We start from the raw sequence: 17,444 nt of genomic DNA, 5'->3' as shown, positions 1-17,444 counted from the left end.
AATTGCAGATATTCCCAGGAATTGTTTATAGGGTGGAAGGAAACAGATGCATCTGAGATGTATTGGAGGAGTTTAATTAAAGACTTTATAAAAGTGCAACAGATGGCATCCTTGTTAGCTGAGGGGGCAGGTGGCAGAGGCCTTTGGTGGCATCTCAGAGTCTTGAAGGAGGGTGTTCTCTTCCCTGCTGAGCTCATGTGTTCCTTTCAGAAGTCTCTGTTCAGTTGGCATGTGTGTATTTTGTACTCTCCAGAATTTTTCACAGATGAAAATGGGCAGACTTTTGTGTCATTGCAATCAGCCCATTTTCACATCAAGCAGCCCAGTTCCAACCGTTTCTTTATTCTTATTACTGAAGGATCTTATCTCCATGATGTAATTGCAAAAGCTGCTTCTGGACAGGGTTTTAGTGAACTTGAACATAGCATATCCTCCAGCATTGTGGAGATCAAAACAGGGAAACTTCTGTGCATGGCCCAAGTGCCATATCTGAGCTAATCAGAGCTGAGGAAGGTACCAGATCAAACATGAAGCCTTTTATAGCTTTTCCTGTCCAATGGGCAACCGATGTGGCCAGAGCCAGGCCAGAGCCCCAGAATTCTTTCAGCTGAGAAGATGATCCAAGCTGCAGAGGTTCCCCATTCTAGCCCAGGCACTTGCTAATGCTAAGCGTAGAGTCCACCTGAGCCTGACAGTGCTAAGTCATGACCTGCTAGCCTGTCCTCATCCTTTCTACTTGCTGCTCTCTGATCCTGAGGACTTTTTGGTTGTGACTTGCTCATTGGTTCTGGCCACTGGCCTGTCCCGTGAGCTGCCTCATCTTAGGTTACTTCCCGTGACCCAGCCTCAGACCCTCCACCCAAAGAGTTTGTTGCTGTTATACCAGTTTGACTGGTATAATATTGACTAGTTGTGTGCCCTTGCAATAGAGTCTGGTCCATTAGGGTGATGTGTTCCACAAAGCTCAGTCAACTCTCACCTGCCTGTCTACTTATAACAAGTCAGGGAATAGTTCAGCCTGTCACTGGCTCTGTTGGTCTCCTTGCTTTCCACCCTACCAGTGTTAATGACCTCCAACCACCTATCTGCCCAAATTTTATATTCCATATCAATGGTTCCCATAATGGGCAATATTGGCCTCTGGGGGGACACTACTTTGGGGGGTGCCAAGAGGTAAGGGGGAGGCAGAGGAGCCCTGGAGGTGTCGATGACTACCAGACTTTGAAAGCTGGTATCACTGGATAAAGTTTATCAATTTTATTGAACTAATTAAACTAAATCGTTTTAATTTTGAATAAATATACAATTAATCATTACTTTTTAAATTTTATTGTGTTCTTATCTTCTTTAGTGTGTGGTGCAAACTCCTATTTGGAATAATGCTTTTTATAGGGTAAGGGGCTCTGGGGATGAATATATGGAACCAAGGGAGCAGTGGTCCACAAAAGTTTGGGAATCACTATTCTATATGCTACTTTAATATACAGGAGTGCAGTCCACCCTTGCCTCTGGCCATCCTACCTAGCTCTCTGCCTCCAGTGCAATTCCAGCAAGCTGGCTGTGCCAGGGGGAGCTCACAGGAAGGACATGATGAATGTGCCCACCCTGCCTTAGTCAGATATACACTGCTTCTGAACATGGAGCTTTAATTGTTGCAGTGGAAAATGAGCATTATTCAATAAAGCTTTGCTCAGAGTATGCCAATTGAAATTGATCAACATGGTTACATCAGGCCCATTGATTTCAATAAGTTTACTCTGAGTAAAACTGAGTTGACTACTACCCAATAGCCTTTAGCAGGCCTGAATTCTGTGGCTTTGCCTAATTCAGCAGCTGATCACATTGGGAATTTAAAACAATCCACAGGGCTGTCACAATTTGGGGCTGCTTTTGAAACACCTGCGTTTTGCCAGTGCCTCTGCTGTGCCTTTTTGAATTCTGGGGTCATCCTTACAACATTGACCTCAGGGGGGGGGGGCTGTCATCTTTTTCTGCTGCTCGGTGTTCATTTCACTTCAGGCTCTTTTGGAAAGTGATTACCCAGGAGAGATTTGGTTACACGTTTGGCTCCGGCAAAGGAAACATCAGTTGCTGGGGCAGCAAGAGAACTTGGCAGTTTTTTGCACGGGTTTTGGGTTTCTCCCATGCCAGGCAGAGCCAGCTTTCCCTGGATCTGATGGCTGAACTTTGGAGCTGGTTCCTTTGGTTTTCTGCCCTTGCTTTCTTCTCAAGAGGTATGTTTAATTTTTCTTAATGTGTTCATTTCCTCCTTCATCACTGTCACTTAAACTGCTGCATATGCACCATACAATTAAAGCACCCCCCAAAAAAATCCTGGGAGCTGTAGTTTACCCATAGTAAAGCTGTAGCTTCCAGCACCCTTAACAAACTACAATTCCCAGGATGGGGAAGAGTTGAGGTGTGCTGTAAATATACCGTGTGCAGTCTTTGTGTTTGTTTTTTCTTTTTTTTAAAAAAAAGAAGATTTGAGGGAACATTCTGTCCTTCGTTCCTTAAGCCTGGACAAGACCCCGAGTCAAGAATCTTTTACATGGCTTGTTGGCATTTTTGGTGGTGGTTGTTGTTTTAAAAATAGAGATTTTTAAAAAATAATAATTCAGAAGATAAACGTAGTGCATACTCATTAATCATAAAGTTTAAAAGGGGGAACAATGAATACAGTTTTACATCGTAATTCAAGAAGGAAATAAAAATCACCCATCTTTTGGCAAAATCAATCAATCAGTCAATTTCCTTTATTCGACCGATAGTCAGAAATAAAACACAGAAATAAAACACAATACAGAATTATGAACTAAAACATCATAGGGGTACATGAATAAGGTAGGGCCACAGCACTAAACCTCTCACAGATAACCCACATCAAGGCATTCAATTGTACGTTTCCGATGCTTGAGTGCCAGGAAAAGGAATTTAGTTTTGGCAAAATTGTTTTCATTCAATGCATTTTCTCTTGTTCAGTATGTTTAAATAGTGAGATGCTTCTGTTATCCCTGCCCCTTCCTTACACAGTAAGGATAAGCCCACTATGTCTTAAAAGTGCATCTTCCCCCCCCCCAAAAAAAGCCTGGGAACTGTAGTTTGCTAAGGGTGCTTGCAATTATGACTCAGGGATTACACTTCCCAGGATTCTTTGGGTGGGGTGTGCTTTAAATGCCCTTTAAATGTATGGTGTACATGTAGTCTGAATTTCTGCGCATGCTTAGTAAATTTCTGGCAGTGGAACAATCCTGCCCCTTTTTGCTCTGCTCTCTTCTGTTTGCGTGTTTGAAAGGGAAAAGTCCATTTCTGAAAGAACAATCTGGCCCATGCTGCCGGCATCAAACATCTCCACCATTTGTCGGGCAGTTTGCCTAATAAGCAAATAATGAATACATGCGCCGAGAGTCAAGTCCTCCAAAAGGCATAGCACCAGGCACAGTTACAAGGGGATCATGGGCTAGACCTTTGTTAGATTGAAACTAATAGGCTCTCACTGGCTGAGCTTTGGAAATGATGTCAGGACACAGAAAAGAATTATTTTAGTGTCATGTGCTCACACTAAAATCTTTAGACCTTGGGTTCAGGAGGCCCATTTCCTAATACAAACTGTTGATTCATGAATTCCACCCTTTCAAAAAGGGTGTTTGTTTGTTTTTGTTACAAAGGATCTTGCGGCATGATTATCTTCATTTTGCCCAAAGGGAAAGGTCCAGTATACCTGAAGGAGCGTCTCCACCCCTATCGCTCTGCCCGGACACTGAGGTCCAGTGCTGAGGGCCTTCTGGCAGTTCTCCCGCTGCGAGAAGCCAAGTTACAGGGAACCAGGCAGAGGGCCTTCTCAGTAGTGGCACCCACCCTGTGGAACACCCTCCCATCAGATGTCAAAGAGATAAACAACTACCAGACTTTTAGAAGACATCTGAAGGCAGCCCTGTTTAGGGAAGCTTTTAATGTTTAACAGACTATTGTATTTTAATATTTTGTTGGAAGCTGCCCAGAGTGGCTGGGGAAACCCAGCCAGATGGGTGGTGTATAAATAAATTATTATTATTATTATTATTATTATTATTATTATTATTATTATTATTGAAGTTGCATGGAAGTCTCTTGGAAGCAGGTGTCAGTCCCCCCCCCCCCGAAGGGAGCCATATTTCTGGATTCTCAGGTTGGCTTCTGCTCTTCTGTTAGGCAGAGCTGGATTTGTGACCAGCTCCAGAATCTTTCCTTGATAGCAAGGTTGTGTCCTGGGATGTGATAAAACTGCCACTGGACATGTGTTGAGTGCCTTTCCAGAAGCCACACTGCAACCCTCCCCATTGCTAGGATTGCTGGTAGATCTCCCAGGCCATGTCTTCCAGACATTGAGTCGTAAAACCGTTCTTCTGACCTTCTGAACTGAGAGGATTGTGGCATCCAGGGCCAGACTAAGACCTGGGAGACAAGTGTTCAAATCCCCACTAAGCCATGAAACTCACTGGGTGACCTTGGGCTGGTCACTGCCTGACACCCTAAACTACTACACAAGGTTGTTGTGGGGATTAAATGAGGAGAGTGAGAACCATGTACACCACCTTGAGCTCCTTGAAGAAAAAGAGGGGCAATTTATTTATTTATTTATTTATTTATTTATTTATTTATTTAGTATCTTGCCTTTCCTCCATCATGAAACCTGACAGCATACATGTGAGAGCCAATGGGGTGTAGTGGTTAGAGTGTTGTACTAGGATCTGGGTCACATAGCTCACTGGGTGACTTTGGGTCAGTAACTCACTCTAAGCTTAGCCAACCTCACAGGGTTGTTGGAAGGCTAAAATGGGGAGGAAAAGAACGATGTAGGCCACCTTGAGTTCTTTGGAGGAAAGGTGGACTATAAAAACGATAGACAGACAGACAGATGTGGTCGCCAGTTGCTCTCCAATCCAGGTACTGATCCAGACCTGCTTAGCTTTAGCAACGTGGTGGCCTCACATGCCTTCAGACAATTTCTGTTGGGAAGCTAGATCTAGTATCCTGCTCTGCTGTGCTTGCCATCTCCAGGGTCCGTTTTCTTCTTTCTTGCAGGAACTCTCTCTGTTTCCATGAGCGATGAAGATATAATCTGTAAGAGTCGGTGCCTGATTAACTGCTCAAAAGGATACTACCACACCTCTGGCAACTGCCTCGAGTGCCCTGTTGGATTCTTGTAAGGGAGCACCTCAGGCCAGTGATTTTGTGTGTGTGTGTGTGTGTGTTACACAATGAAACTAGAAATGCATAAAGGGATCCCAAAGAAGCTTCGGTTTGTTTCTGTGCTCAGAAGAGGCTAGTAGGGAGGTGGCACTTTACAGAGGTTTCCAGGTAAAAAGGAAAAGGAAGTAGGGCTCAGCCCCGAGGTCCATACAAAGTACAATTCATTACTGGGGAATCCATAAAGGGAGGGGGGAGGGGACAGAGGAGAAGCAGGATAGTAAGGGACAATATTTCAGCATTGGGTGAAGGATGGATTTAGAATGGGATGAAAGTGTTAGAAAGAAGGACCTTGGAAGATTTTGCAGATCATGGGGATGGAGGAGAAATTTGATTTAGTATGCCTTTAAAGCCAAATATATCAAAGCCACACTGTCTGAAACAATATGTGACCCAGAACACAGCTATCCTTAGAAATTCTCACTTACCTAAATTTTCTGCTGCAGTTCTGCAACCAGTGTTTGCCAAAATGCACATGCAAAGTTAAAGCGTGCATAAAAATGTATGTATCTGTGAAAGTAACATACAAAATACATTATATCAGGGGAGATGGCTTGCAAAAAATGTGTACTTTAGTTAAAACTACCTACTGAGCCTAAAAAGCTACATTCCTGTGAGTGAACTGAAACAAAACCTTCACTTTGAGTCCCACTATAGGGTGATAGTATGAGAGTCAGCCTATTGGGTCTAATTGAGGTTCAGGTGAGGCTTAGCCCTTGCTGTGGGAAACTCACAAGGAGCCAAAGGTTAGTTGGACTCAAACTTTTGTTGCTTTGCTTTGCAGCTGCCCAGGAGGTCAGATAGCTCCACGCTTATGCCCCATAGGAACCTATAATCAACTTACAGCTCAGGAAGATATTGCATCCTGCCAGGTAAATGAAACAGGACGGGAAAGAGGAGAGTATGGAGAGAGTTAGTAGCTAAAATGGGGTTTCTGTTCATACTCAGAGGGTGCTCATTTGCTGAATCCTTCTTGTTTCTTCAAACAATAAGGCAGGGAGTCCTACCCACCATGGCCGTAGCCAGGCTTTATTTTAGGAGGGCAGAACTGAGTTATCTGTGACACAATTGGTCAGTTAAATATTTAGCAGCTGATTTTTGAAATAAAATTTAAAGGCTGCAATCTCTCTGTCTTTCACTCTCCCCCCCCCCCCATGTGTGTTGAGGAGCCCACAGTGTACTCAGGAGCAGAGCGGGAGACAGATCTCATGCAGTTTATCATGGGTCGGGGGGCAGGTAGAGCACAAAGTAAAACCTGACAGCTGGGATAGTGCTCTGCTGAATATTGCAGCTAACATGAGGTAGCAACTATGTGAAGTGGCAGTGCTGAAAGGCCTAGGCATTCCTGGAATGAGGCTCTATAGATTGTCAGGGCCATCTTCAAAGCATATAGAGCCAGCTGGAGGCTGTTGTAAACTCAGGGGCTGGTAATGCAGGCTCCTGTCGAGATCCATCCTTGCCTCCCATCTAAATGTACTTGGCATAGAAGATAGCGGTCTCTGAGTTAAAAAATGCAACTTTCATCATCCGGGTATCAAAATCCCCATCATTAGATGTTCTGAATTAAAATAATATGTTCAGTTGTTCTCCCTCTGCCAGGCAAAACATGGGGCGTGTTCCCAGATCCTGTGATTAACACATCGCTGCAGTGCTATTTAAGAGAAATTACTCTTGCATCAGCTGCTCGTAACTGACGTGAGCCCAAAAGAATATTATGGGATTGTTTCTGATGTGTTTGGGTTGTTTCTTAACATCTTGGGCGCTGCAAAATGTGAACAGCAGTTCTTCTGCTTTTGACTTTCTTTCTTTCCCTCTTAAATATTCCTGGTGCCAAGTAAGCTCCCACAAAACACCCCTGCTTCCATCTTCTGCCAGAATAAAATAAAAAGAGTTCATTGAGTTTATCCTTCTCTCTAATACAGAGTATATGTCAACAGAGTGCATTCTATAACACCAGCACTACCAGTGAAAAATCCCACCTCTACATTATGACATGTCAATCATCATCAAGCCACGGCAAGGCTAACTGGGGTTCCATTTATTCATCTTTATCCTGTTCCCAGGCAGGTGGGAGGGGGGTCAGTCCTTTTGGTTTCCTGGTCCAGAGTTTTTTAGGTTTTATATGTAAGTAACTTGACCTTAAAACTGGCTTGGCGAAAGATCTGGCACATGAAGCAAGAAGAGATCACGAAATGGAAGCAAAAGTGTTGGTGTTATAAAGGGCAAATGCTTGTTCATGAGTTGTGTCACAGATACCCAGACATTGCCTGCTAGTGAAATGTTATTCATAAAGATCTTGGTTCCAGTAATGGCAAATTGGGAACGCAGCATTTCTGTGACTCCTTTGGGGACACCATTCCATTTAAAAGCACACCTCTTAATGGTTCATAACTTCCTTGGCAGGCCTGCCCAGATGGTTACATCAGCATGGGCACCCGAGCTGGGTGCCAGGTATGTCCAGATGGCTACCAGTGTGATTCACAGATGGGTCTACAGCGAAAGTGCATCCCTGGTCAGTATTCGCCTGCTGGAGAGATGGAGTGTCAGGAATGCCCCAAAGGATATGTCTGCCCAGATGGACAGGAGATACAGGTATAGAGTATCACACCTAATGCTAGCTGATCTCCTAATTGGTGTTCATCTTTTAGATGAGAAGAATAGGATGTGTCCTTTTTCTGTTGATATAGTATAAGCACTTTTAGCTAATAATACTTTCTAATATTTTGATGTATTTTAACTTGATATTGTATCTTCTTTCTGTCTTTTTAATTGTATGGTAGTGACAAATAAGTAATCATACATGCATACATACATACTGTAGTTTTTTTAATGTCCCTCTTAACTCTATTTTTGGTTGCAAATTTATTTTGTTTGTGTATTAAGGATCAATTGGGCTTTGGTTGTATGGATAATTTTGTGTTGCGGAAAGGCACCCTCAACAAATTGTTCTCTGTTTTCTCTCTTCAGCATTGCCCAGGTGGCCACGAGCCCAGTCCCAGCCATACCTTTTGCAGAGCCTGTTTCCCTGGCTTTTTCTCTACGGAAGGAAGTCCAGAGTGCCAGCCTTGTCCAAGAGGTAGGCTGTTCTTCTGAGCCACCTTGGATGCAAAACACAGACAGGCCCTGGATCAATAGTAACTCTCTGCTTTTGCTTCCAAACCCTTGAAATAGTTCTTATTAAAGCAGTGGCTCAGTGACAGTCTGGGGGCAGTAGAGTCATGAAGATATTTCAGCAGCAATTAGGTTTCATTTGCTCCATGTTGATCCCAGGAGAGCAAGACAATACTGTGTGACAAAGAGGTAATCTTCCCTTTCTTCTTCATAGTAAAAAGTGCAGTGATATGAGATAAAAGCCTTGTCCTTATATCATTGACTGGATAGGAGGCCACACACACAATATTTAGGCAGGTTTCTGCTTTGGTCTATGGGTTAACACAATAAATGCTATTCCATATTTAGACAGGCTGAATCAGCCAGAAATGCTAAAGTCCCTGGTTGTTTTTCTATGAATGGTGACTCAGAGAAAGTGATTTCTGGCAACTCAGAGAGAGACGTGAGGTTTAGGGAAATAAGGAGGACTTGAGCATATTAAAAAGTGTGTGTGAATACACCCTGGTTTTACATGCCATAATCATTAATAACTTTGTGTGCTCTGATCTGGGGCTCCAGATTTTGGCACAATTAATGCACTTTGCAATTAAAAAGAAATGAAGCTTCATTTTCCCAGTCAGCTCCTGATGTCCATCTTAGGAGTTCCCCAGTAAAATAGCTTTGAGTTTCTTAACAGTGTAAGGAAAAAATGTTTGGGGAGAAAGGTCTTTGTGTCTGTTTCATGTCTCTCCATGTGTCTTCAGCAGATGCTGAAGTGGAATTCTGTGTGACTTCAACTTATTGATTTGTAATAACCTCAGCTTGGGAGAATCTGTGGGTCAGGCCAGCCCACCTGAATGGGGGAGGGCTTGCCTGAATGACTTTCAGGTCCTTTACAGCCCTACATTTCTATGACTTGAAGCAACTTGGCAGGCTCAACTTTTTAAGTCTTCAGGAAAGCTGAAAGTAAAGCCTGGGAGATTAGATGTGCTCCACCAGTAAATAAGTGAATTCTCAATTGTCCTCCATAAGCCATTTAAAGAGCTCCTTGCTCTTAACTACTGCACACCTCCCCCTGCTTGATATTCCAGAGACGTCTTGATAATCCCGTCCTCAGGATATCGCTAGCCTGTCATTGTGGGAATGATCGGGGTGTTGCAAATTCATCACTGTGACATTAGCGCTGAACCAAATATGACAGGAGGATGGGCAGAGGGGAGCTCAGACCTTTGTTTTAAAAAGCAACAATTGCCTTTGAGAATTATGAAAGCGTAGAATGTTATTAGAGATGATTAATTGGCTGAAATGGCTCAGAAAATTACAGAGAAAGACAAGCAACCAGAATTAGAGGTTGCTTCCCACTGCACACTGTCTCTCAGCATAAAATCGGGCTGGAAGGGAATCAAATATCTGAAATAATTCATGCTGGAAATTTATTTCCCTCTGGAGATGGGAGAAGAGTTATCTGTGAAAATCACCAAAGCACTTTTTATGGGGAGAAGATGGGAAGCAAATGCATGTGGCTTACCCTTGTGAGTTTTTATTTTTAGATAGATAGATAGATGATAGATAGATAGATAGATGATAGATAGATAGATGATAGATAGATAGATAGATAGATAGATAGATGATACACACACACACTATGAAATTCATATTACATTAAGATGGCATTCTTCTCCACTGCACCCATAGGCAAGGCTTTCTCTGCCAAATTATATGAAAGCACTTGCAAACAGGCTGGTAGTGTGATCTGAACAAGTACCCAAAATCAAAGGAATTTTCTTTTTTTTGCAAATTGTATGAACTAGAACCCATAAATGCACAGCAGAGATAACTGCAAGGCTTCAGTGCTGCCTGCTTGCCAGGCATATTAGGAATGGTTGGTGGCATGTAAAAATACTCAGCGGCACTTCAGGCATCACCAGTGGCTTTTTATTTTTTTACTCTCGTCAAGGTGAGTTGACGAAACACTTTCTAGCTTCTGCCGGTTTCGCTTTTTATCCCATTCTAAATTATCTGTCTCTAGTATGAAATAATAAATGTGAAGCTATAAAAGCATCAGTCTTGAGAATTCTGGGTGGGCAAGGAAGAAAAGGCTCAGCGAAGACCAGGGTCACACGCCTAGCAATATCAGGACTTGTCTCCCACACAGGAATAGGGTGGTAGGAGAAGGCTGTAAGGTTGGGACCTGCATTCCAGGGAGGTAATGGAAAAGTGGAAATTAAGACAAGGAAAAACACAGGGTGTTGATGGAGAGGATTCTCCAGCCCATGGACCTAGTAAAGCCCACTAGGCCTCCCTATCTGAGTCGTGAGACCATTTTAGCCAAGCCATGACCACATCTGACATCATTTATGACACTGAGTGTGGAGCAGGTAAAGGTCTGCCTGGGCCACAAATATATTTTCAGGCACCACCAATCAGCTGATGGGACCCCTGGCATGGTGATTTGCAAGCACCAAGAATCAGCTGATCATTGGGACTTTGCTAGCACTGTACTTTGCAAGCCCTGATGATCAGCTGACCATTGAGGCTTCTGTGCACAATGCTATGCTAACAATCAGCTGATTTACACTGATATAAAAACATTCTGTTTTAAATGCGTAGCTTAAAACTTAACTTTCTTTCAAAAGTACACCTTTGGACATATTACCTTGTGCATTTTTTTGAGCCAAGAATTGTGTTGGGCAGATAGCTATGTTCTAATCCTCATGCTAAGTCCAGGAGGGGCTGATCAGGTCGATTTGCTTTGAAATTTGTGAAGATCAAATTTCTTAAGCATCCCTGGTCACAATACATCAGGGTAGCTTTCAGCACTGGACAGCTCCTTGATGAAAGCAGCTAAAGCTTTGCGGAGCTGTTTGCTTCGTGGCCTTCCAGGCCCAAAGTTCCATCTCCTGGGGAGTTTCAGGCTCTCCCCTTCTTCACGACTTGTTGCTCCATTGGAAGCCAAAGTATTTAATGAGCACATCCAGGTACCTCCCACTGTGCCACTGTAGTCAGTAACTTGATTCTGATCTCCGTAATGAGGATCCTCCTAATTAAATAATGAAGTGTTCCTGTATTCTGGCTGCCTTGATGTCGACTGATAAAAGGCAAAATGGAATGATTGATGTTTCATGAAAAGCCTTAGTGGTTCACTTCCAGCAGTGGTCTGTAATTCACTGTTATGGAAATCAGATAACATTGGGTCTTGGGTTTCCAGGCTTTCGGCTTCTGGTATTAGTGTCCAATGAATAGAGAGCAGCCTGCTCCCGGGAGCATTCATTGTGCAAAATATGGAGCTAGGAGAACGTGTGCTGGCACCAAGGCAATCTCTAGAGGTTGGTACAGAATATTGTCATTTCAGAGCGGTTCTGGCAGAGCAAGACACAGTCTTTGTCTACAAAAATTGGCCATTTTTGACATAATGAAACATTTGCAAACCAGTCTTTTCTTAATATTAGCAACAAAGCCTAGAAAAGGCTTCTAAAACTCACACAGATATATATGAGCAGAGTGAGACTTTGTGCTGATCATCACCTGCCTTGCCCCACCATCCAGCCCTAGGACCCTTCAGAACAGAGCTACTGTCATGGGCATTATGTGTAGTGTCTTTTGATGAACTCAGTGGAATATTATGAGTCATGGGGATGGGGAGAGAGTATGTGTGAATTCAACAGTGTTTTATTTTGGGTTGCTAATTTGTTAATATTGTTTTGTAGATTATGAGTGCTGTAATGCTTTTTGAATCTTATATGGCTTTTGTTGTGGGTTTGCTGTTTAGCTTATTTTTTAGTTGTTCTGTTAATAGTGTTTTATAGAATGTGGTTGTTTTACTCATAATTTGTTAATTCTATACTATTTATGTTGTATTTATGATGCTCTATTATGCTACTGTTATTTTTTGCTTATGAGCCTTGTGAGTCAAAAGTGGCACAGAAATATAATAAATGAAAGTGTATGTGTGAGTGTGTGTAATGGGTTTTGGCTGGAGTTCAACATTTTGAAGAAGGGGCTGTAATTTGTCCTGTGGTCCAGCTCTAGAGTAAGATAAAGTTGTGAACTGGGCAAGGCTTTGCAAATACCCACATAAGAGGAAGAATGGCATAGGAGATGGAAATGCCCTTGTGCAAAGTAGGGCTGTAGGCTGCCTTATACTGTGCTAAACCTTTAGTAACCTAGGTTGCTGCCCTGACTGATGGGAGCTTTCCCAACTTCTCAGTAACAGTGGTGGTGGGGTCTTTCCCAATCCTGCACCCCAAGGTTCTTTAGCTAGAGGTGCTTGAGGTTAAACTTGTGGGAGGGGGGACACCACACCCAGACACACTTAGGGAAAATGCTGAGATTTCTTTGGGATATCTGGGCATCCTGTTTAGGAAGGGAAGGGCAGTATAACCCTGAGGAGGCCAGCAGGAGGCTAACTGAAACTTCTGAGTCATCAGAATGTGAGGTTCAAAGGAGGAGAAGTCAGGACATTCAGGAAGTATGTAAGCATCTAAGAATAGTGTTGCTACTTTTGAAGAGGCAGTATAAGGAGGAGCCAAGGAGGAAGAGCATGTGGAAATGATGGACCTGCCCCCCTGCCCCCATTTCTAGGACTGATCTCTCTAGTCAGGTCTAGAGCTTGGTGCAGTGTCCCCAAACAGAAGAGAAGAGCAAGATGCATGCATTTCATGATGCCCTCATGGCTTTAATACAACCAGTGGAACCAATCAATGGCAAGACACCAAGGCCTTGGTCCTTCTCTCGATTATCCTAACGTGGAGCTTCCATATCCCATCTGGGATTTCTGCTCTTTTAAGAACCCAATGGAAGGCAACATTTCTACAGGGGCAGTTTCCCTCATCACAGAGTAGAAGGAAATGGATCTGCACCTTGCTCTACACAGGGAGCCTTTAAGAAGGAGGGGAGGCGCCATGGTTCAGTCACAGAATGTGGGATTGCATAGAGCATGCATTTCCCTTGACCTTCACAATAGGCAGCTTTGTTCCCGTTGGTGGCCTCAACAGACACTAGTGCTGCAGTGCTGCAGCAGAGAAAATGGGATACTGAGAGAAGCAGATAGTAACAGCTGTTCCATCCCTACTTTGAAAACAACATCTCCCTGGATGTTAATTCCAAATTAATTCTGATTTCACTTCGAACGTTGCAAAGCAACATGATTTTCAACTACTTTGCTGAGGGAAGGTGGAGGTATCGATGCTTTGCAAGAGTGACTGCCGTCATGACCTGATATCTCCTCACTCCATCACCTCCTGCTTTAAGCAATATCATTAGGGAGAAGAGCAGGGAGAGGACTTGACCTCTGATATCACTTGGTTTCCTACTGCTCTGCAGACTGTGGGTGTGCATTTTATTGGTGTTCAGGGGAGTGTGGTACCATTCTTTATCTTAAATAAATCTGGCGTCCTATGCTCATTAGTTCTAGAAAGAGAAAGAGAGAAAGAGAGAAAGAGAGAAAGAGAGAAAGAGAGAAAGAAAGAAAGAAAGAAAGAAAGAAAGAAAGAAAGAAAGAAAGAACTTTCAAATGTTGTCAGAGAACTAAGTGCATTTAGCCAGCCAACCATTCTCCACAGGTTCTGAGCCATTCCTATCAACATAGACACCATCTTGTCCCTTCTCTGATTTCACCAGCGTCAGTGGAATCATGCAGGTGCTACAAGAATGCATCCCTTGTCCACCACATCACAACCTGTCACTTTGCTTTTTCCTTCAGGATATTCCTGTCCTCATGCCGGCACCATTCAGCCCCTCCCCTGTCCCCCTGGCTCTTGGGACCCAACTCCCAGGCAGACTGAGAGTCCAAAGTGTAATGGAAGTGCCTGCTCTACAGATGGCCTGGGTGAGGTGCATCAGGCCCAGGAATCCACTCGCTCTGCTGGAGCCCTTCAGTGCCAGCTCTGTCCTTCAGGTGACTCCCCCCTTTTTTGCATTATACTGATTTGTTTATCCGCACAGTACTTGGGGGAGCAAGTGAACAGGCTTCATTTGATGCCATGTGGACAGTGGAATTCAGGTCAGTGTTCAGTGTCAGAAGGAATGCACAGAAACTAGAAGTAAGTCGAGTTTTGTGGTTCAAAACCTGGATTACGAAACTCCCTGCTTCAAGAATGGACCTGTTCTGTTGGCTTTTCACTGCCTTCTGAAGACATGCTTATGACAACAGGCCTTAAATCTATTTGGCAAATTTGCTTTGGATTTTCGTCTGCTGCTCTGCTTGCTTTTAGCAATTTGCTTTGGCTTCTTAATTGCTATTTTTGTTATCAACATTTTGCAATCAAAAAGCAGAGTTGTGACTAGCGATATCTTCATTATGGTAAATATTGTAATAAATACAACCAAGTATTTATCTGTAAGCCACCCTGAGGCCTGTCAGAGGAAAAGGTGGGACATAAATAAATATATAATAATAATAATAATAATAGTAATTAATACAGCTTTTTAAAAAGTTGGCTGTAATGTGTCTTTTAAAAATTGTGTAGATATTGGGGGTTTGGATTTTATATTGTTAACTTCTGGGTGCATCACACCCAAACATAGTTCTTAACTGGCTTATGCAAGCATGTACCCCTTTAGATAGCAGGTGGGGAAGATTGTTTGAATGAGTGATTTCCAAAGGGTAGACAGATATTTCCCTATGGCAGAACATCTGCATGTGTGATGCCCCACTAGCAGATTGAAGAGGTAAAGTCCAAGTATGAGGTTTCCTGATTGTGACTAGACTCTTTGTGAGGTCTACTGGAGAGATGACTCTCACCTGAAGTCATTATCAGGGGGCCTGTATTGGAGGGGCCTGTAGGCTGGGTCCCAAGAGGTGCAATGGTTGCCTCTGAATTTAAGCTACTGGGGAACCCAAGTGAGGATAGCGCTGTTGCACCCGGATCCTTCCTGCAGGCTTCCCAGAAGAGGCACCTCATCAGCCACTGTGAGAACAGGGTGCTGGACTAGATTTGGCCATTGGGCTTGATCTAGCAGCCAAGTTCTACTTATATTCTTCTCTCATCTTGCAGGCCACTTCTGTGCTGATGATCTCATGACCGCTCCATGCCCCGCAGGACGCTTTGAGCCCAAGGAACGTTTCCCGAAGCCCAGCGATGGCTCTTCTTCATACTTTTCAGGTTTGTGCCTTATATTATCTCTGTTTTGCACAATGGGGAAAGCTGTTTCAGCTCTAAATCACACCACTAATTAGGCTCTTCTACAGTGGCTGACAGTTATAGTGCTTATTTACTACCCTCTGGCATAAAGCAAGGCATGTTAGACACCAAGGAAATTTCCTAGAAATTTGTACACCGAGACTTCTGAGAATTATTGGTTTCCTTTCTTTGTTTTTGTTCTTTTTTAAAAAAACAAGGTGTTAACTTGGGTAGTAACTTCCTTGGAAGTCACTGAAGGTGCATGAAAGGTGCTAGATAGCCCCAAAGCACTGAAATCTCATTGAGAAGCCACTGGAACTTCGAGTAAGCCAGAACTATAGAAGACAATTTGCACCCATGATTCAAGGAGGAAAAATTGCTATTTCAGAACTTTATTACTTGCTTGATAGGAGGAACATCAACATCTAAGAGCAGAAGGGATAGACCGTTCTTCTACAGCAGGGGTGCTAGCCTCCTTATTTATTTATTGGTAAGATTTCTTTCTTGTCCTTCAGCATAAAGCCCCAGGGCAGGTTGTTACAATAGAATATGCAATAGAATGAAAACCTATAAAGCTATTGCAATTATAAAACAAGGAAAACCACTCTAAATGGAACAGAACTGTATAAATTCAGCAAAGGAGGTGGGTCCCCCCCCCAAAAAATGCTTTAACTGTTGAAGGCCAAGGTAAAGAGGTGGATCTTCAGCAGACTGCAGAAGCTGTGCAACGAAGATGACACGAACACCTCTATGGGGTAGGGGCTCCAAAATTTAGGGGGTGCCAGAGAGAAAGCACTCTTCTGGGCCACCATTCCCTGCTCTTCTAAGGGTGGTGGGACCACCATGAGAGCCCCATCTACAGATCTGACTACCCAAGCAAGGTTGGTGGGGATAAAGTTGTGGGTTTTTTAAAATATTTGAGACCCAAGTCATTTGTGGTTTTAAACACTAATGTGAGCACCTTGTCCATGTCTTATTGCACCTTGTCTTATTGTACAGAACCTTGACTCTTAAGAAGTCCTAAAAGTCATTAGCTGCTGTAATGTAGCTAATGTAACCCAAAGCAGCAAATTACTTTTAGGATATAACCCAAAGCAGCCTTTGCACACTGTCACACTGGTGTGACTTCTGTTTGGAATGGTTCTGCTTCTTCTTAACATACCTAATGAGTTTCTGTCCTCAGATTTTCCAACTGAAATAGTCGTTTCCTGGCTCAGTTGGTGTAATGCATACTTCAATAGCGCAAGGTCACTGTGAACATTCTCCATCATCTGAGCAGACAGGCATAAGCAATTGGTGCACTGAAGTATAGGTAGGGAGATGAAGTGTGAGTCTTGAGAAGGACCAGAAGGATTTCTGGGTCAGATTCATTGAAGCCTCCATCTGCAGGCACAGTCTATTGTTGCAAGCTAGTATCAGAGTTCAGGAGTCTATCTGATGGGGGCTTAGAATACGGATGCCGGAGAAGCTGGCAGAGTGGAAGATAAACAGGTAAGCAGGGAGGTAGACTTACCACTTTCTATCCCATTTGCCTCCAAACATTTTCATGCCTCTCCGTATTGTGATGGCAGCGTATTCCCATGGGAACCCTGTTGCAGAGAGATTAGGTAGCTGATGGAATCCATTCCATTAAAACACAGGTTTATTTTACTTACACTTGATGTCCATTAGGACAGGAGATTGATAGCTTGGCCAATGGCCTTTGTCATAGCATTTGCCTTAATGGATAACACCTATAAGTGAAATAAACCTATTTTAAATGAAACTGACTACATGAACAGCCTCCTCTGAAGCAGAGGGCATCTTTATGAATATGTATCCCACGTGCTTTGTGTGTGCTGGTCATGAGTTGGATTTCAACTCAGGGAGCACAACAGTGTAAATTAATTGGCGACTGCAAGTATAAATGGTCATTATCATTATCTGGTAACTAAAGGAGCGCAGGATGTAGAAAATTATGCATCTCAGTATATACAGAGCTGAGCAGAATGCCTACATAGAAGG

General features: G+C 43.2%; 1 protein-coding gene across 1 annotated transcript in view; it reads left to right on the top strand.

The window, feature by feature from the left end:
• The first annotated feature begins 632 nt into the window (after positions 1–632).
• LOC310832291 (uncharacterized protein) overlaps positions 633–17,444 on the top strand; it is a 129,767-nt gene continuing 112,955 nt past the window's right edge. Inside the window, exons 1-7 of the mRNA XM_083713919.1 lie at positions 633–2,234; positions 5,065–5,185; positions 6,014–6,101; positions 7,633–7,821; positions 8,197–8,305; positions 14,021–14,215; positions 15,315–15,422. Of these exons, the coding sequence (XP_083570045.1) occupies positions 2,177–2,234; positions 5,065–5,185; positions 6,014–6,101; positions 7,633–7,821; positions 8,197–8,305; positions 14,021–14,215; positions 15,315–15,422 (868 nt within the window). The 5' untranslated portion in view covers positions 633–2,176. The remainder of the gene's footprint in view (positions 2,235–5,064; positions 5,186–6,013; positions 6,102–7,632; positions 7,822–8,196; positions 8,306–14,020; positions 14,216–15,314; positions 15,423–17,444) is intronic.

The sequence above is a fragment of the Podarcis gaigeae genome, assembly GCF_964106915.1.
Source record: "Podarcis gaigeae genome assembly, chromosome: 15".
NCBI classification, from domain to species: domain Eukaryota; kingdom Metazoa; phylum Chordata; class Lepidosauria; order Squamata; family Lacertidae; genus Podarcis; species Podarcis gaigeae.
This window is presented reverse-complemented; position numbering and strand designations above follow the sequence as displayed.